Source organism: Leptonychotes weddellii, chromosome 10 (assembly GCF_054177405.1).
Source record: "Leptonychotes weddellii isolate Sample4059 chromosome 10, ASM5417740v2, whole genome shotgun sequence".
In the NCBI taxonomy this organism is placed as follows: Eukaryota; Metazoa; Chordata; class Mammalia; order Carnivora; family Phocidae; genus Leptonychotes; species Leptonychotes weddellii.
The window spans coordinates 94,995,383-95,016,561 of record NC_138378.1 but is presented as its reverse complement, the minus strand read 5'-3'; the positions used below and the strand labels follow the sequence as shown (position 1 = coordinate 95,016,561).

The following is a 21,179-nucleotide window of genomic DNA, read 5'->3' as shown; positions in this document are numbered from 1 at the left end:
TCCTTCTAAATGGGAAGGTTCCTTCCAAGCCTTACAAAACATGAACTCAGTTCTATGAACTAGAAACCTCGCACCACCTTGGGAAAAACTGGAGGGTAACTCAGTAGTAAATGATCAAGAAGGACTATAGTTGCTATTCTACAAGTAACAAGCCTAGAGCACACTAACAGTAGAGAATTGTTTTTCCTCTGTCTTTAAATGCAGAGAATAAGAGGCAGTGATGTATGCTCAGAGGCTTCATTCTTGTATTTCTAGGGAGCGTTTAACCCTTCAGGACTTGTCCCCTTGGGTATGAAAACACACGACTTGCTACTGGAAGAGAAACTGTTACAAATTACTTTTTTCTCAAATGGCAGCATTTCTTTGCTGTTACTCACACTGGCTTCTCCCATGCCCCCTACGTGGCAACTGAAATCACAGGCAATTTTGCTGAGTCACTACGCTAAGTGAAGAGAAATATTTTTATTTAATGGAATGGGAATGATTGCTTCCCTGAACAGATAGGTCTGTCTCCTTCCAGCTGGCATACACAAACATATTCTTGAGGAGTGACACCAGGGTCTAAAGAGGGTGATGGCTGTCAGAGACCGTTCTGGTTAGTCATCTTTGCATGTACCTGCAACAGATGGTTAAGGATATGGAAAGCAATTAACTTACCGATGACTGCGTCTATTGTTGAAAAGAGAATTAGATTGTAGCTGTTCATATAGCATTTTGATTTCTGCTAGTCCCGGTAAAAATACAAGTATAGCACCTGGGTACATAAAAAGAATCAATGTGATAGATGCAAAAAAGGAAAAACTAATATGGACTATAGAGCTATTTTAAATTTTTAAAAATGTAATAATCTGAGATTTTTTTCCACTGGCAATTTTCTTTGTAAAGTCCCCAGGGACTTAAATGGATAGCAGTGTTTTTCATACATTTTCTGACTTAACTCCAAAATGAATGGGGTATTATTATCTTTCCACAAGAGGAAAAACTGAAGTGTAGAAAAATATAATACCTTAAGTTATACAAGAATCATTAGCGAAGCTCTTTAAACATACTTCTACTGTGCACCAGGCACTGACATTGTTTTTCTAGGAAGAGTTATCCTGCTAATCTTGTAAGACAGGAAGACTCTTCTATTAGTAAATAAAATCCATAAACATTTCACTAGAAATGAGAAAAAGAAAATACAATTGGCTGGCCAACCTGAAAATCTAAATTCAGATATATGGTGGAGAGGCAGCACATTAACTAACCATGACATATTAACAGTTTATGGGCTTTTAAATTTTACATTAAAGAAAATAAACAGTGATAACTAAAAATAGAATATTTCCGTGCCAAGAGTGGGCACTCAGCAAGTCACCTTCTTTTGTGCTTTATCCCGAGAGGAAATTGACACCATCCTCACTAGCCCCTCCTTTAATCCCACAAATATTTATTGGGTGCCTATGTCAGCTCTGTGCTAGGTACAGTGAACTATAAACCGAAGACCTGCCCACAAGGAACACAGGACCTATTATTTATCACAGTTATTCTCCCAACGAAGTAAATAAGGAAACGAAATCATTACAAAAATGGAACCCTGAAGGAGGCAAAAGATATCTTTGAGGGTTAGTTTCAACACTTCATAGTATACAAAGCATGTTTACATACACTATCTCATTTGATCCTCACAACCACCCATTAAGGTTATTAGTACTTTCAAAGTGACTCAGTAACTTGGCCAGGCGACAGTGTTACTTAAGAATGGGGCCTGACACAAACCTAAGGTTTCGGGCACCAAACCCATGCTCTTTCCATTACACGTTCCGTCTTCCTCTCTACTAAAATACCACAAAATTTAAGAGTGGTAAAATTGGCTCAGGTCATGATCTCAGGGTTGTGATCTCGAGCCCCTCGATAGGCTCCTTGCTCAGCGGGGAGTCTGCTTAAGTTTCTCTCTCCCTCTCCTTCTGTCCAACCCCCATCTTCCCCATGCTCTCGCTTTAAAATAAATAAATCAATCTTTTTTTTTTAAGATTTCATTTATTTATTGGAGATGCTCCATGTCACAACGCTGACATCACAACCTGAGCTGAAATGAAGAGTCAGTTGTTTAACTGACTGTGCCACCCAGGCACCCCATAAATAAATCAAATGTTTAAAAAAAAAAAAGAGTGATAAAATAAACATATGGATGGGAAAAATTTTTTTGTCTATTTTTTTTTTTTAAAGATTTTATTTATTTATTTGACAGAGACACAGCGAGAGAGGGAACACAAGCAGGGGGAGTGGGAGAGGGAGAAGCAGGCTTCCCGCTGAGCAGGGAGCCCGACGCGGGGCTCGATCCCAGGACACTGGGATCATGACCTGAGCCGAAGGCAGACGCTCAATGACTGAGCCACCCAGGCACCCCTGTCTATATTTTTATGTGCCTCCTGATCTGCTCTGCCCTCACAGCTTGGCCAGCTGTATTGGGAATACTTTTTTTTTTTTTCAGGTTTATTTATTTTTTTTCTTTTCTTTTTTTTATTATTATGTTAGTAAACTCTACACCCAACCTGGGGCTTGATCACAACACTGAGATCAAGAGTCACAAGCTTTACCGACTGAGCCAGCCAGGCACCCCTATATCAGGGATATCTTTAGTATTCACAAATCTATCAGAGTCCCTACTCACTATATTTACTCTGTTTTGAATTCAGGTAATTACCAATTCAGGTAATTTTCTTTTTCTTTTCTTTCTTTCTTTTTTTTTTTTTTGGTGAGTAAAGGAATAGAAGTTTATTAAGTGAAGATACAGAAAAAGCTCTCAAGAGTGCGAGCGCCCCGACAGGGTTGCGACAGGGTTGCCAACGAGGGCCTTTAGGGTTGGTCTTTTATAGAAAGCTAACCAGGGAACTTAAATTCTTTTAACATCTCTATTGATAACACCTTCAATGGCTTACTTCCTTTTTAGGGGCTGGTTAGTCTTTTGTTGGTCACAGGTGATTATCATAAAGACACCCACCCCACACGACCCACCCCGCACACCTAGGGCAGGGTAGTCCCCCTCTGAATTCACGTAATTTTCTAACAGTTCTTTTTGTCTGCCATGCCTGATGTTTTTCAACAATCATCTTTTCCTTTGGGATGAAACAAGACATTCAGCCCAGTGATAATGCATTAGCTGACACTGACTACTTGCCAAGACATAACAAACTTCAATCCTTTCATGTGGCTCATACGGCTCTACAGAAAATACCACGTAATGATTACAGTCTATGCAGAGGAGGGCAGCCATTCCCACTTCTCTAAAGCACTGCGAGGTGAGCACATGATGGAACTGTTTGATCAACTTACGATCACCCAACAATGGATGCATCTATTCATGTGACAAATATTTACTCTGTACCTAAATATTCCAGCTGCCGTCCTAGGGTCTGAGGAACACACTGGTGCATGATAAATCCTTATTCTTAAGGAGTTTGCATTCTATTGAAGGAAACTGTCAGTAAGCAGAACTATAATTCTGGATATTGTGAAGTGCTATATTGAAAGTGAAAATCACTTTTGGATATCATGCTAGAGTTAAGGGGTAGGTGGTGAGAAAACAGATATGGTGGTCAGAGAAGACTTCTCTGAAGAGAAGATATTTGACAGAAACCTGAGTGATGGGAAGGATTCAGTAATGAGAAGACTTGGGGGATAAAGGACTGCAAGTGAGGTTAAGAAGGCCACTGGGATGGGAAGACAGCCAGCAAGGGGAAAGCAGTAGCAGGAGTAACAGTGATCTCAGCAATAATAACGACGATGTATGTTATAATTATAATGTTACCATTATTAGGGGTAGTAGATACTATATGCCAGGCACCATGCTAAGTGCTTTACATATGGTTTCTTTCTCACTTTTTAATTTTTTTAATTATTATGTTATGTTAATCACCATACATCATTAGTTTTTGATGTCTTTCTTACTTTTTAAAAAAGATTTTATTTTTAAGTAATCTCTACACCCAACACGGGGCTCAAACTCATAATCCTGAGATCAAGAGTCACATGTTCCACTGACTGAGCCAGCCAGGCGCCCCCACATATGGTTTCTTTTAATCCTAAAAATAGCTATGTCAGAGGAATTATGATTGTCTTCATTTCACAAACAAGGAAACTGAGGCAGAGCAAGGATAAGGACTTTATCCAAGACTACACGTTCCTGAGTAGCAGAGCTAGAAGTTTATCAGACTCCAAAGCCGGTTCTTTTAACCCTCCTGCCCTGTGACCTCCATGTACACAGTCTTCATGGGATTCAAACACTCATTACCAGACTCCCATTTAGCCCGGGGCTGAGTGTTTACTATGTGGATCACCCAGGCCTTCTTTTCAGCTTTCGTCCTTTTGGACTTTGTATTGTTAACATCTTTTTGCTCAGTGGGAAACAAAAGAGTGCTGAACAAAAAGGAGTTGGTGAACCTCAAAAAGTAAAAGGTAAAATTTCCCCCTGAAAAGCCTAATAAGCAACCTTATATGCAATTGGGGGTGAAAAAGTAAGGGTGGGGGCAAGGGTTCCAGGAAGGGAGGCTGCCCCCACAGCACCCACTCTATCTCAGTGAGTGAGCTATCTTCCCTTTTGCCGTCTTACAAACAAAGACAAGAAGCGGTTACCTGGAGGGTAGGAGTGCTTTCCATCTACAATCCACTCTAACAAGGCCTCTATTAATTGAAGATTCACCTTTTCGAAATCCATGATGGACATTGTTTTGATGACCGATTTGCTAACCCCTGAAAGAAAGGTAAAAATCAGAAGGATAATTATACCTTATTAAAGACAATGATGCCTGTGAACTAGGTGAGTCTCTTGATTTAATGACACAGATGTTCACATTTATGCACCGAAATGAATCGTTTTCTTTCAGTCTCTCAGAAAATACATGTTTACGAGGAGCACTTTTTGTTGAACAATGGCTCAAAGAACAGGCACCTGACCCTGCTGGAAAGGCCCAGATCGGCCACGTTTTTCTTTCTTCCCTCCCTCTTTTCTCCATCATACATTTATTGACAATTTAAATCCTAGAAACAAAATTCAAAGTCAAATACACTTTAGAAAGCCCTTCCAGATTCAATCAAGACATGAGTCAGATCAGATGGAAGTCCAGGTAACAGTGATCCAGGGAAATCAACAGAGACCACAGCTTTTACCAACAACTTCACGACAGTGACTCTTAACCTTTAGGTTCCTTTGAGAAAAGGACAAAAGTTCTGGATCTTCCCTGAAAAATACATGTGATTTTAATGGCTTCACCAACAACCCCTGAATTCTAGTCACAGACTTTCAGGTTAAGGTCTCCAGTCCCTTTTTAATTTATCTGAGGCCTAGTGACAGATACAGTTCTTTGGGCTATACTGTGTGCCTGAGCTCTTTTCAAAACAAATAGCATATTCTTGGGGAGACTAACTCTCCAAAGACCGCTGGCCTTTCTTCTCAGGTCCTCTTAATAGCCCATCGCCCTGAATAGTCTAACTGGAACAAAATAGCTGCAGGTGATATGAAGGAAGGGAAGCTTCCTATATTATGCTGAAGTTTGAAGAGGGGCAAAAGCAGTTTTAAACAATGTTGTTCTGGCAGTGTGAACCCTATGTTGGTCAAACATGAAAAGAAAGGATGTGGTTGGGTGTGGAGGGCAGAGAAGGAATCATTTTTATATGTCAAGATTCCAAAAAGCAGACTTTTCAAAAAGGAGAAGGATTAGCTAATACTAAAAAAGAGAGTGAATGTAATTTTTAAAAAACTTTTAATAGTTTGGCAGTTTTTGCTAATCAATTATACACTTAAAAGGACTGACTATTATTATTATCTAACTAGAAAAGGTTTTAAAAATTGAGCTCAGAAACATTATTTAATTTTCTGAGGAGAGAGCCTTGAGATCAACCAGCCCCGGTCTTTTCTTGGAACAGGGAGCGGTCTGCCCACTACCAGACAGAAGCTACTGGCAGAGCCGGGTTTCTTGACCACAAATCTTCCATCCTCCTCCTTCAGAAAGAAGCTCTCAGAAGTGCCTTCTGAACTTTGGTAACCTGTGTGCTTGAAATTAGAAAGGCCTGGCTTCGATCCAGGCATAATTTTTATTTATTTTAAAAAAGATTTTATTTATTTCTTTTAGAGAGAGATAGACAGCACAAGTGGGGGGAGGGACAGAGGGAGAGGGAAGGAGAATCTCAAGCAGCCTCCACGCTGAATGTAGAGCCCGGCATGAAACTTAATCTCACAACCCTGAGATCATGACTTGAACTAAAATCAAGGGTTGGATGCTTAGCCTACTGAGCCACCCAGGCGCCCCATCCAGTCATAATTTTTATTTTTTAAAAAGATTTTATTTATTTATTTGACAGAGAGAGAGATAGCGAGAGAGGGAACACAAGCAGGGGGAGCGGGAGAGAGAGAAGCAGGCTTCCTGCGGAGTGGGGAGCCCGATGCGGGGCTCGATCCCAGGACTCTGAGATCATGACCTGAGCCAAAGGCAGACGCTTAACAACTGGCACCCCCAGTCATAATTTTTAAAGAAAATTCTGAAATTTCTGAAATAATTTAATAGAATAAGGAAATGGGAATTATCAGCTGGTGTGATGTACAGAAAGAACACAAATTTTTGACTCAGACATAGTTTAATTAGAATTACAAATGTGCACTCACTAGCTGGGCACCGTGCTATGGATTTGTATTATCTCATTTAATTCCCTAAACAACTCCATTTTATTGCTAAGGAAACAGGTATGGAGAGGACAAGGAACTTGCTCAAGGAACTCTGAGTGAGTGAGCAAGTTGAACCCAAGTCTATCTGATGCAAGTCTATGCTCTCAACCTTACTTCTCAGGATGTTAGGAAGGTTAAGTGAAATAATGTTTAGGAGCTATGCATACCTTCCTAAACAGCAGAATGCTAGCTAATACCTTAATTCCTGGATGATTACCATTGCCCATGCAGGACTGGGAATATAGTCTTCAGAGGAAGGAGAAAAAGGAAAACTCACTTGTCTCTTCTCCCATAGAAGCAGTAACAGGGAATTAGAGGCTCTTACTCCTTGGAAGGTAAATACCTTTTTTTTCCCCCCAAAAGGCTAAGAGGGGTGGGGTGGCAGTCCAGGGAAGAGAGCAGGAAGGGCAGCTGAGACCTGTCTCTGGTGTAGGCTTTAGGGAAGAAAGCAGAAGTAGTACCCTTGGGGTTTCTATGTGTTCAGCCCAGCTTATCTGTATAGAAGACTATCTAGGAACAAAGAACAGTTAGGTGGGGTCTGGCACAGAAGGAGGGAGCACCTAACAACATATATAAAAATGCTCAGCACAGGGTGGCCCCACAAAAGATGTTATTTGAAAAGCCCATGAGTAATGCTAAAACTAGTGGATAAAATTTTAAGGATATTATAGGATATTTAAATAGTCTCAAATCTCTCTCCACAAATGACTTATTAACTATAAAGGGAACAAACAGTAACCACACAGGGGAGACACCTAGCCGACATCACCCTAACCAAGTGATCAAAAATAACACCGCCAATAATGGGACAAACCAAAATCCTATGCCTCCTGATATGATGTACCGAGAAGGACTCAAAATTGTTTCTGTGGTTTTCTAACCAAAAATGAAACCCAAAAGGTTAGGTTTTCTAACCTAAATTTAATCCTGGGGAAACATTAGACAAAACCAAATGGAGGGACATTCTATAAAATAACTAGCCCAAACTCCAAAAAATGTCAAGATCTTAAAAGAAAAATACAGGCTGGGGAGTTTTTCCAGATCAAAAGAAACTAAAGACACATAACAACGAATGCAATATGTAATTGTGGGTTGGATTCTGGACTAGAAAAAAATAGCAATAAAGAACATTTTTTAGGGGTGCCTGGGTGGCTCAGTCATTAAGCATCTGCTTTCAGCTCGGGTCATGATCCCGGGGTCCTGGGATCGAGCCCCACATCGGGCTCCCTGCTCAGTGGGAAGCCTGCTTCTCCCTCTCCCACTCCCCCTGCTTGTGTTCCCTCTCTCACTGTCAAATAAATAAATGAATTCTTTAAAAAAAAAAGGTGCGGTTAGCCTTTAAAAAAAAAGAACATTTTTTAGATAATTGGCAAAGTTAGAATATTGACTATGGATCAAATAATAGTATTATATCAGTTAAATATCTTCATTTTGATCATATCTGGTGTTTATGCTTTTAAGAAATGCATATTAAAATATTAGGGATTAGGGGACATCATATCTGCAACTTACTCAAAAGGTTCAGGAAAGAAATATATACATGCGCAGAGCAAATAATGATAAAGCAAATGAAGCAAAATATTAATAATTGGTGAATTGGGGTAAAGGATATAGGAGAGTTCATTGTGTAGTCCTGCCAACTTTTTTTTTTTTTAAGATTTTATTTATTTATTCATGAGAGACAGAGAGAGAGAGAGAGAGAGAGAAGCAGGCTCCCAAGGAGCAGGGAGCCCGATGCGGGACTCGATCCCAGGACCCTGGGATCATGACCTGAGCCGAAGGCAGACGCTTAACCATCTGAGCCACCCAGGCGCCCCCTGCCAACTTTAATTTTGAATTTGCAATCATATCAAAATAAAAAGTTATAAAATAGTGAAGAATATATTTATATTTCACTATTTCCCAATTTTTCTATAATAAACACATCTTTTATAATAAAAAAACCTGCTGGTAAATACAGTAACAATTACATCTAATATGTGTTGGAACTGCTATTTTTCTTTTTTTTTTTTTGGAACTGCTATTCTTCTAAGTCAAAGGTTGTTCTGATGAATTAAGACAATGTAGCTATGAGACAAGAGCCACGTTTTTCTTCCTCTGGATCACTGGTTATCTTTGGCATAACTGTAATATTCCCCCAGGAAACGCGTTACCTTTATAGCGGGCCAGGAGCTGCTTGAAATCTAACTGTTGATCTGGCACTGCATCTTTGACAGAATCCTGGGGCTGGAGGTGAAGAGAGAGCCTCAGGTCTTCCTCTACTTCTTCAAATGCAGTTCTGCTGCGCCTTGCTTTCAGCTTCTCCTTTGTCATCTGCTTCATGGAGCGCATATATGGGCTCCCGTCCTGTAACACATACCTGAGGAAGGAAGACAAAGGAATGGGTCTGTGTGTATGTGGGTCTATTGGCGAGAAATGAAAATTTTCACTGATTTATATGCTCATTCTGCAGAACGTTGCTCTGCTTCTGCCCAATTTGTGTGCTACTCTTCCACCGGTCTAGGGTTCTGCTGGCTAGACCCTATTTCTGGGAGGGAACACACTGGAATGCTTTTGCTTCTGTCTCAAGATCATTCTGGAGGCAGTGGGTCTGAGTTTGAAAGTGAGAGAATAAAGACCAGGAAACTAGTTGAAAGATTAATTTCCCCAGAGATTCACATTCAATGGAAGTGGGATGGGGCCCAGAGAATAACAATTGTAATAAGCTCCCTACGTATGCTTATTGCACACTAAAGTTTGAGAGCCACTGGTTTTAGGTTTTTAGCTTGACAATATCGTACCATTAAATAATCAGAGAATTGGGAGTGGTGCTTATTAGAAATGGAAGAGGCAGGGTGAAGGAGAAAACTTCTGAATTGAATTCAGGTGCCAGACATCAAGGGTATTTTACTTCTGGAACTCAGAGGTCAGGAATGAAGATGATGATCTGGGAATTCTTGGCACAGAGGTGATGTTTGAAATCACGTGAGTCTAACAGAGGAATGAAAGAGTTTAACAGTGAGAAGAAATAATGCAAGGATAAAACCATGGGGAGTCTTCAAGGTCAAAAAGTGGGAAGAGGAATCAGGGCTTTCAAAGGAGAAAAATGTATTCAATGGAAATGACCATTTTCTGCCCAGTTCTGAAATTACAGACATCTTAATACTCACACTACACTGCAAGCTCCCTGAGGCTTGCAGGATGATGATGATAATAGCTAACTTTTATAAAGCATTTGCTATGCACCAGGATCAGTTCTAGGCCCTTTGTACCTATTAACTCCAAGAATTAATTAATTACTCCTTATAACAACCCTGTGAAGCAGCTGTTAATAATATGACCATTTACATATGATGAAACTGAGTCATAGAGAGATTAAGCTACTTATCAATGTTACAGTTAGTAGGTAGAAGGATTTTCTTTTTTTAAATTATCTATTTAGGGGTGCCTGATGGCTCAGTCGGTTAAGCAACTACTTTCGGCTCAGGTCATGATCCCAGGGTCCTGGGATCGAGCCCCACATTGGGCTCCCTGCTCAGCGGGAAGCCTGTTCTCCCTCTGCCACTCCCTCTGCTTGTGTTCCCTCTCTCACTGTGTCTCTGTCAAAAAAATAAATCTTTAAAAAAAAGTTATCTATTTAAGTAATCTCTATTCCCAACGTGCTCAAACTCACAACCCTAAGATCAAGAGTCACATGCTCCTCCGACTGAGCCAGCCTGATGCCCTTAGTAAGTAGAGGGATTTAAATACTGGCAGTCTATCTGCAGAATTGGTCTTTTTTTTTCTTTCTTTCTTTCTTTTTTTTTTTTTAAGATATTATTTATTTATTTGACAGAGAGAGAGACAGCGAGAGAGGGAACACAAGCAGGGGGAGTGGGAGAGGGAGAAGCAGGCTTCCTGCTGAGCAGGGAGCCAGATGCGGGGCTCGATCCCAGGACGCTGGGATCATGACCTGAGCCGTAGGCAGATGCTTACCGACTGAGCCACCCAGGCGTCCCTGGTCTTTTTCTTTCTTATTAAATTTTCCATATATTTGGTCCTTCATCATTTTTTTTTAATAGACTTCATTCTTCAGAGCAGTTTTAGTTCACAGCAATATTGAGCAGAAGGTATAGAGATTTCCCAATACCCCCTGTTACCCACATATGCATAGCCTCCCTCATAATCAATACCCCCCCACCAGAGTGGTATAATTATTATAACTGATGAACCGACAGTGGTACATCATGAACACCCAAAGCCTATAGTTTACATTAGGGTTCCAGTCAGTACTGACAATATATAATATTGTCTGTGAATTGCAAATAATTTGTATAATATTTGCTGAAAGGGGAAAACAAAATGCTCAAGCAGAAAAATTACAGAAAAACGAACACATCTATTAAAATGCTGGCACACTGAGCTAAAATGGTAATTCTTTCAAAGACTTTCAACAAACCTTCATTAATGTCTTCCTTACCTTGTCACAGCAATTGCATCTTCCAGAAAAAACTGATCAACAGGAAATGTGCGACCTAGAAGAACAAGAAAATAAAAGAGAAAAGCCTCAGAATACCTGTTCAACTATCTTGAAATAAATAGTTGGCATATGTAAAATTCTCTTAAAACAAAGCCTGGCACAATAAGAGATGGTTTGTTCTGTGGTCTTAAAAATATCAAAAAAGAAAAACAAAAGGTTGGGTGCCTGGGTGGCTAAGCTGGTTAAGTGTCTGCCTTCAGCTCAGGTCATGATCCCAAGGTCCTGGGATCAAGCTCTGCATCAGGCTCCCTGCTCCGCGGGAAGCCTGCTTCTCCCTCTCCCACTCCCCCTACTTGTGTTCCCTCTCTTGCTGTCTCTCTCTCTGTCAAATAAATAAATAAAATCTTACAAAAAAAAAAAAGAAAGAAAAACAAAAGCTTCTGATGATTGAAATTAGAAGGGATATAGATTCCAGCTTGTAAAAAAACCCAGAAGTGCATAGGTGGAGAGATGCTCGTTTATAACACTTTTTTTTTTAAACCTGTTACACTTTTCTCACCCTCCCCTTCTCTGCCTCAGGGAACTTTGAACCATTCAACAACTAGAAGAAATAGTGTGATTATTCGTCAAAATTGTCCCCAAATCATTCCTTTGGCAACCAATCGCAGAAGGATAGAGCAAAGCCCAAGGTGATAAATTAATCCCACAATGAGACTGTGAAAACACCAGAAGACATAGACTATTCAACTTCACTTTCTCCCAGAGTAGACCAACACCCAGAAAGTTAGCTGCATCCAGCAATGAACCAATATGCTTATACACAGAGACAGCTTCCCTCTTTATGACAGATTACCATTATTAACTCACACTTTGATGTTAAACACAATGGAATGCTAGAAATCCTAATAACCTAGACTTTTTAAAAGAGCACATATAAAACTGAAATCTCTTAGCAAATGGATATAATGTTACTTCTTTATTTATTTCATTTTTTTTTTCTTTATTTATTTCATTATATGGTCATAATTTTATTTGTTATAAACGAATCACTTCTCCAGAAAAGATATAAATACCTGTTATTTTATATCTCAAATAAACTTTAAAAATAATTCTATTTGCTTATCAGAACAATGCATATTTAAGGATGCATTTTAATCACCTGGTATAGTAATAACTGGGCAGGAACTGAAATATTCTGAAAAGAGCTCAGCATTTAAAGTTGCACTCATTAGAATAACTTGAAGAGTTGGTCTCTGCAACACAATGTCCTTCAAGACTAGCAGCAAGAAGTCACTAAAGGAAATAAAAGAAACACCTGAAGATCAAACAAATTCAATACATAAAAATGAATTTACTTTTGATGTATTTTTTAAAGATTCTATTTATTAATATTAATAAATATTATTTATTTATTTATTTATTTATTTATTTATTTTTCATCCAGGGCAGGCCTAGCTGAAAAGGTATCTTTGAGTAAAGACTTGAAGGAAGTGAGGGAGCTACTGTGAATGTGTGGGAGAATCCCATAACTGGCAGATTTTTTTTTTTTTAAAGGTTTTATTTTATTTATTTATTTGACAGAGAAAGGCAGTGAGAGAGGGAACACAAGCAGGGGGAGTGGGAGAGGGAGAAGCAGGCTTCCCACTGAGCAGGGAGCCCGATGCAGGGCTCGATCCCAGGACCCTGGGATCACGACCTGAGCTGAAGGCAGATGCTTAATGACTGAGCCACCCAGGCGCCCCAACTGGCAGATTAATAACATGTGCAAAGGACCCGAGGTACATACTTCAAGGACAGGAAGGAGGACAATGTGGCTAGAGCGACTGAATAAGGGGAGAGCAGCAGGAGATGAGCAGTGGTGATGCAGATCATGTCACGTAGGGCCTAACTTGTTGGTGAGGACTTTAATAAGTCATCAGAGGATGATGAGCAGAAGAATGGCCCAGTAAGATTTATATTTGAATAGAACTGTTGGTCTGCTCTATTGAGAATAGACTGCAAGGGGACGGGCTGAAGCAGGGAGACCAGTGAGGATACGGCTTTTCTATAGCACATATTATTCTACAACTTGGGTTTTTTTCACTACATCTTAGAGATGTTTTCATGTCAGTATCTAAAGCTCTACTTTATTCCTTTTATCTGTCTCACGTTATTCCATAGAATGGGTGATTTTGTAGTAGTTAACCACTTTTTGGTTGATGGACATTTAAGTAGTTTCCATTGTTTTACTATTATAAACAATGCAGTCATGAAAATCTTTGTATATTCTTCATTATGTACATGTAGATATCAAGAAGTAGAATTACCAAATGCAATGATAGATCCTGTTAGTATTTTGATTGGTACTACACTGATTTTAGTTTATTTGGGGGATATCTTTTTAATTTTAAGTCTTCACATCTAGGATCATGACACATCTTTTTATGAGATTTATAGTTTTTTTTTTTTACATAAGTCTTACATTCATTGCTCAAAATACATGAAAAGTTGATCCCAGGGTCCTGGGATTGAGTTCCGTGGCAGGCTCCCTGCTCAATAGGGAGCCTGCTTCTCCCTCTGCCTGCCGCTCCCCCTGCTTGTGTGCTCTCTCTCTGACAAATAAATAAATAAAATCTTAAAAAAAAAAAAAGGGGGGGACTGGGTGGCTCAGTCGGTTAAGCATCTGCCTTCAGCTCAGGTTATGATCCCAGGGTCCTGGGATCAAGTTCTGAGTTAGGCTCCCTGCTCAGGGGGGAGTCTGTTTCTTCCTCTGCCTGCCCCTCCCCCTGCTTCTCCTCTCTCTCTCTCTCTCTGTGTCAAATAAATAAATAAAACCTTTAAAAAAATTAAAGTTTACTATTGTTGTGTTCTAGGAATTATTTCTTTTTATTTTGATCTATTCTTTTTATATGCAAGTCTGCTTTTCTTTAGTTTCTAATTACTTCATACTTCCTATTTACTAGTGCATCAATGTATTTATTTCTTTGAACAGATAGTCTTCTAGTCATATGTCTTCCCTGTTCAGAGTTTAAAAACTTTTTATCAGCAATAGTTGGAGACTCTTTTCATGTTTGTTTTTTTCCTTTTTAAAATTTTGCTATTAGCTATTTTCTGCTTCTCTGTCAGTCTGCCAACTTTAGACTTTGTTTGTTCTCAAAATATTTATAATAGTATAGTCCTTTTTGGGAAAGGCTCAAATTTTTTACAGGATTGTCTTTTTTTTCCCCATTAGTTTTTTGTTGTCGTCGTTGTTCTAGAAAATGATCCACAAACTATGACAAACTATGACTAATGCCATCTATTTACTTGGTCCTTCCTTTTAAAATATTGAAGATTTTGATTTTATATCCCAACCTTTAATGACTTCTAATTCCATTAAAATAAATTCTAAATGTTTTATTGTCCAGGGTATACAAGGCCCTGGAAGATCTGGCTCCTGCCTTTTCTACCTGCCACTTTTCCCCTTGTTTATTACAACCAGCTGCACAGGCCTTCCTCCACTTTCTGGGCTCATGATGCCCTTTCCCACTGCAGTCTGCGAATGCTGGCCTTGCCTCCACCTGTCACATGGGATGCCTTCTCATACTTCAGATTTTAATTTAATCATCATCTCTTGAGAGATATCAGCTCTGACCATCTCATGGATCCCTCTCCCCAGAACACAGCATCCTATTTATTCCTTCGGAGTACTTACTCCAATTCGTAAGTCTTTATTTATTTGTTCATTATTTGTTTTTCCTACCAGACCATGAGAAAAAGGAGAACTACATATGCTTGTTTCCTATCGTATCCCCAGCAATTAACAGATCATGTGGCACTTAAGACAGTCTCAATAAATGTATGAATGGCTGTCAGGACTGAATGGCTGACCAAATGAACAAAGAAGGAAGCACATACTGACCCATCTATCAACTACAGCACTGGTTACACCTGTTATTCCTACTAAGTACAGTGCCCAGCTCAGCATGAGGCCCAGGAGGGTGTTAAATATCTCCTGGTAGAAGATGTCCATCTAACAGGATGACTCTTCTAGTGATGAACATGTGCTCTCCTAGCATTCCGAGTATTCTAGACCCCATAGATCAGGAAAGCAGTTCCTCTTCTCTAACTTGGGCCTTCTCTGTGGCCTTCCTCTCTAGCTCTATGAAACCGAACTGGAAACAGAACAAAATTATTTCAGCCATGCCTTCATTTTATGTGTGTGGCTATTTTTCAGAAAATCTTTGCTTTACCTTTCTTCTGTCCTCTCATGAACTTCATCAACAATGATATGGGTGACTCCTTGGAGAGCTGTGTCTCCTTCCAGCCTTCTCAGCAGCACGCCTGTGGTGCAGTATAACAGTCTGGTGGCTGAGGACTTACACAAAAAAGGGCACAGAAAGCATTCATGGAATTTTTGCAAAAAGGAAACACTTTCAAAGCCAATATGGCAAAGCCATTTTGAACGGATAGGGACAAAGAATCTTGAAAATATCAGCAGTTGCATTTAATATGAAACCACACTAAATGCATAGTTTCTTGCTGGCAACAACAGTAAAAGCTTTTCTACTTCATATCAAAATTTTAAGTTTAAGACTCATAAAAAGCATTAAAAAATTATTATAAAACATAAAAACAACAGCGAGTGATGAACTCAATTCTGCATTTGTCCATTCCTTATTTGGTTAAATGGATTAAGTCCCAGGTTTAAGAGTAAAACAGCACTTACTAGATCATTTCTGCCAATGAAGAATAAAAGGTCTTTATAGAGGAAATGAAGTATACACAAATAAGAATTCTTATACCAAAATATTTCTAAAAGGTCTTCAGCCGTACTGAAGTATGCATCCCAACTTGCCCATGAGTCGCTAGAATCCAAGAACTCTTTATACTTGAAAAACAAAATTTCTGTTACCAGGAAATAAGCAGAGTATACAAACCTTGACACTTTCTAGCCGGATCTGGTACCCCACAGTCAGACCCACTCTTTCTGTCCTTTCTTTAGCAACACGTTCAGCAACAGATATTGCTGAGATTCGTCGGGGTTGGGTACAGATGATGTTAGCCACTTTCTCAGGTGGTCCATTCAGAGAATCATCCAGAATAAACTGAGGAATCTGTGTAGTTTTCCCACATCTGTATGTCAAAACAAATAAGTCCTAAAATGAGAGTTTTCAAGTGCTAGTTAACAAAAAAAGGAACCATGTGCAATGAGGGAAGTGAGAAAGCCAATTATAATAAAACTTGTTCAGCTTCCTTTATCTTCTAAACTGACCTACTGACTTGTTACCTATAGCTCATAACTGCTAGGAATTTGCACTTGGAGTAACAGGACACTCATATAATAGTTTAGTATCATTTATAAAATTGGGACAATTGAGCAGACATTAGATCAAGTTCTGTAAATACCTCTAGGAATATGAACTCTGTATTTGAATCCTAAAGAAATGGGAGTATTCTTTTATGATTTTATGTATTATCTTACTGATTTGGCTATAAGTGGACTGAGGTGAAAAAGATAAGAAACTGGAAGATCTCCAATTACTACTGTATCAGTGAGTCTGGGCACAAATATAATTATTAGGTTGAATAACTTTGAATATAGAACTAAATTAAGCCTAGAACCTGTCCTTGTTAAATAAGTTTGGATAACATATGAAAAGTGTGAAACAGGAAAGATAATATGCCCTAAGTTGTTCTTAAAAGAACAAATAAAAGCTGTAAGGAAATCAGAATAAATTTAGAAGAGGAAAATGTCCAAGTTAAATGTTCTGGAGGGGTGCCTGAGTGGCTCAGCTGGTTAAACAGCTGGCTCTTGATTTCAGCTCAGGTCATGATCTCAGGGTCCTGGGATTGAGGCCCCCCCATCGGGCTCCATGCTCAGTGGGGAGGCATCAGCTTGCGAATTCTCTCTCACTCTCCCTCTGCCCCTCCCCCAGCTTGCATGCACACATGTGCTCTCTCTCTCTCAAATAAATCTTTTTTTTTTAAGATTTTACTTATTTATTTGTCAGAGAGAGAGAGCACACAAGCAGGGGGAGCAGCAGGCTGAGGGAGAAGCAGGCTCATGACCTGAGCCAAAGGCAGATGTTTGACTGAGCCACCCAGGTGTCCCAATCTTTTAAAATAAATAAATAAATTTATGTATGTTCTGGAACTATCCTTTACATAAAAAAAATGGGCCTGTTAAAAGCGTTCAGTAAGGGGCACCTGGGTGGTGTAGTCAGTTAAGTGTCTGACTCTTGGTTTCAGTTCAGGTACTTATCTCAGGATTGTGAGATCGAGCCCCATTTTGGGCTCTGGGTTTAAGATGTTCTCTCCTCCCCCTCTGCCCCTCCTACTGTGTGCTCACATGCTTTCTCTCTCTCAAATAAATATTTTTTAAAAAAAAGTCTTACCAAAAAAAAGTATTCAGTTAGACCTTTTGCCTTAAAATTGTCTCAAGGCAGGGGCCTCTGGGTGGCTCAGTCGTTAAGCATCTGCCTTCAGCTCAGGTCATGGTCCCAGGGTCCTGGGATCGAGCCCCACATCGGGCTCCCTGCTCGGCGGGAAGCCTGCTTCTCCCTCCCTCTCCCACTCCTCCTGCTTGTGTTCCCTCTCTCACTGTGTCTCTCTCTGTCAAATAAATAAAATCTTTAAAAAAAACTGTCTCATGGCAGAGGAGTACAATGTCTGTAAATTCCTGGATGGATTTCTGAGTTTTGTTTTTGTTTTTTTTTGTAATTTAGGTCTGTTGGCTGCAGATACACAATATTATGTTCTGTGAAATATTATTTCGTATCTGACCAGAAAAACCACAAATAATAACAGCTACTAGTTTTTTACAAGTAGAACTGGTTATGGTAACCAAGGTACATACCATATTCATGGATGAAAGCTGCATTACAAATAAATTGCACTCTTACCCAGTCATACCACTTATAACAAGCACTTGGTGCTCACTCAACAACTTAAGAATGGTTTCTCTTTCTTCCCAAGCAGGGAGTGATTGTCTTTCTTGCAGAATTGACTGGAACTGTCTGGAAGCCTAATAACATAAAAGATAAGGTATCAGTTAGGTACTTTCAATCATCTTTCACAAAGCTGTGAGTGTTGAATCCGATAGCTTGACCCACCCTTTCTGCTCTTTCTTTAACAATTTGCTCAGAGACAGAAATTGTAGATTTGTTAGGATTGGATGCTGATGACTTCAGTCAGAAGGCTGCTCAGAGAATCAGCCAGAACAAGCTGTGAAATCTTTATGGTTTTCCTACATCTGAATAAACTGCAAGATCTTATGAGAGAAATGAGCCGTCCTGCTTAGCACCATCTAGCTCTTCCTAGCAGGAGTCTCTGCATCAGCACTATCCAACAGAACTTTCCACGTTAATGGAAATGTTTTTTAGCATTGACCAATGTAACAACCTCTGGCTGCATATGGCTAGTGAGTACTTGAAATGTGGCCAGTGCTACTGAGGAACTGAATTTTAATTTTATTTAAGTTTAATTAATTTAAATGTAAATAGCCACATGTGGCTAGGGGCTACCACATTGGACAGTGTAGTTCTATACCGTATCAGATTTTTACTAAAGTCAGTAACAGTAAGAGCACTCATGAAAGGGTTCTTTTTGGCCAGGCATCACATATATGTAACTCAGTCCGACATCCAATGGCCAATAAACATTGTAGTATATGCTAAAACTAAGGAGGTATTTTTTGGTTTTTTTTTTTTAGAAAAGTATCCAAGGTATATTTCTTATTTTTTTTTAATTTTATTATGTTAGTCACCATACATCATTAGTTTTTGATGTAGTATTCCATGATTCATTGTTAAAGATGTATTTTTGAATAAGAAATTTATAATAACACATCATTTTTCTGCATATTATTTTATCATATAAATTTATTACCTCTGAACACAAACTGATCAAATTGAATGTGGAATTTTTTGTTTCTACCGTCTTACTATTTAATTATGGTGTCAATTTCTATTCACTTTGACATTCTACAGGTATTGCACTCTAATATGCAATAGTGTTATACTGTGTCAAAAATCAGAATCTGAACTTCACAATTAGAAGAGCTGTTAGACACATCCCTAATCCAATCCCCAAAATGGTTAAGCAACCTTTTGTTCTACACCCAACTCTGCCCTAAATGTTCACTCATAGGTTCTTTTAAAATAATCTTCTTGTGAATGGGATAAAAACAGCATGGACTTTAGGAACAGAGAATTAACTTGAATCCCTGTTGCCACCTACTAGCTATGTGACCTTGGGTAAGTTATTTATCCTGTGATTCTCTGAAATGGGGTAAGGGTCCCTCCTTATCCTTCTCCTTTCTACACTATTTTTTTCTAATGTAAATCAGTTTTAATTTTCATTTCACTTATCAGATTGTCTAGCTGAGTACGAAAGCCACATGATTCTGAGAATATTTGATATATATGCACGTGTTTCATTTTCACCAGCCATTGGATTTTCCAAAACTATCTACAACATGCACCCAAGTTTGCTGTGGCATGCAGAAAATTTGACCACTCAGAGTTAAAGAGAACCAAAAGTAAACTAGGGAAGGTAGCCCAGGCTTCCTAATTCCTAATCCGTTCACCCGTACATTAGGGAGGCAATGCTAGCCATTCTCTCAGAATACCCTACCTGTTTTATTCGGAACTGCTTGCAGATTTTAGCATTTTCAGCATGTACTGATTTTGCCTGCCAGTCATATCTTTTGGAAATCTTTTTCTTAAGGTTCACATAGCTTTCATTCTCCACTATAACTGGTGCAGGACCTTCATCCTCATCTGTCTCCTCCTCAGGTTCTGATTCTTTTTCAACTTGAAGGGGATAAAAGGAAACATTTTCGATATGGAGCCCTTTCTTTAGCAAAGGGGGAAAATCACTATCTAATAAAGTAACAACAACAACAAAATCGTAAGATGGAGAAAAAGTTAAAAGCTTGAATAAAGCAGGTTCATTCATTTCAAACAACTACTTCTACTGCTAAAGAACTTAAAATACATCTTCAAATAAACTTTCATCAAGTACAAGTGGCTATTGCTAAACCAAATTAAAAACAAGGAAGAAAAAAATCATGGCACGCCTTGTTAATTCCATAGACTCTTTACATTCAAGGAATTAACTGAAAGTTTCAACTATTTGTAAGTGTTCCCAAAATCTCATGACATAAAACCACCCAGATATCTATCAAATGATAAATCAATAAACAAAATACGGCACGTTCATATAATGGAATATTATTCAGCAATAAAATGAAGTATTGATACATCCTACAATATGAACCTTGAAAACATGATGCGAAGTGAAAGAAGCCAATCACAAAAGCCACATATTGTATGATTCCATTTCTATAAAGTGTACAGAATAGGCAAATGCATAGAGACGGAATGTAGATTCATGGTTGTCAGGGGTTGAGGGAAGGGAGAAATAAGGACTCACCGCTACTAAGTATGGGGTTTCTTTTAGGGTTGATAAAAATGTTCTGGAATTAGATAGTGGTCACGGTTGCACAAATCTGTGAATATACTAAAAACCCACTGAACTGTACACTTTAAAATTAAGGGTGAATTTTATGGTATGTAAATTTTATCTCAATAAAGCTGTTACTTAAAAAAGTCCAGGCCAGGGCGCCTGAGTGGCTCAGTCATTAAGCGTCTGCCTTCGGCTCAGGTCATGATCCCAGGGTCCTGGGATCGAGCCCCGCATCAGGCTCCCTGCTCTGCGGGAAGCCTGCTTCTCCCTCTCCCACTGCCTTTGCTTGTGGTCCCTCTTTTGTTGTGTCTCTCTCTGTCAAATAAATAAATAAAATCTTTAAAAAAAAAAAAAAGTCCAGGCCACACAATTTGTCATTTCTCAAGGAATATATTTGAATCCCACACGTTAGAAACTGCTGTTTGGGAGCAAGTGGCTAGTGAGTGAACCTACCCAACCGTCCACCGGGATATCCCCCATCTCAAAGCAATTTCATTGTTCTCTACTTATTGATGTTTACCTAAGAACTCTTGTGAAATAATAAAAACTTGTTTCTCTCAAAGAAAGATGGCAACAGAGAGAATTCTTTGATGAACTTTGAACAAGGAGTTT

The 21,179-nt window shown here is 39.1% G+C and overlaps 1 protein-coding gene across 5 annotated transcripts in view; it reads right to left on the bottom strand.

Annotated features, from left to right (window-relative positions):
- DHX57 (DExH-box helicase 57) overlaps window positions 1–21,179 on the bottom strand; it is a 59,908-nt gene that overhangs the window by 20,946 nt on the left and 17,783 nt on the right. For all 5 annotated transcript variants that reach the window (XM_081796892.1, XM_081796894.1, XM_081796893.1 and 2 more), the window contains 9 exons: window positions 19,734–19,912; window positions 18,002–18,123; window positions 16,037–16,232; window positions 15,350–15,474; window positions 12,298–12,431; window positions 11,139–11,193; window positions 8,854–9,059; window positions 4,615–4,731; window positions 658–754 (listed from right to left, as the gene is read on the bottom strand). In XM_081796892.1, the coding sequence (XP_081653018.1) occupies window positions 658–754; window positions 4,615–4,731; window positions 8,854–9,059; window positions 11,139–11,193; window positions 12,298–12,431; window positions 15,350–15,474; window positions 16,037–16,232; window positions 18,002–18,123; window positions 19,734–19,912 (1,231 nt within the window). The remainder of the gene's footprint in view (window positions 1–657; window positions 755–4,614; window positions 4,732–8,853; window positions 9,060–11,138; window positions 11,194–12,297; window positions 12,432–15,349; window positions 15,475–16,036; window positions 16,233–18,001; window positions 18,124–19,733; window positions 19,913–21,179) is intronic.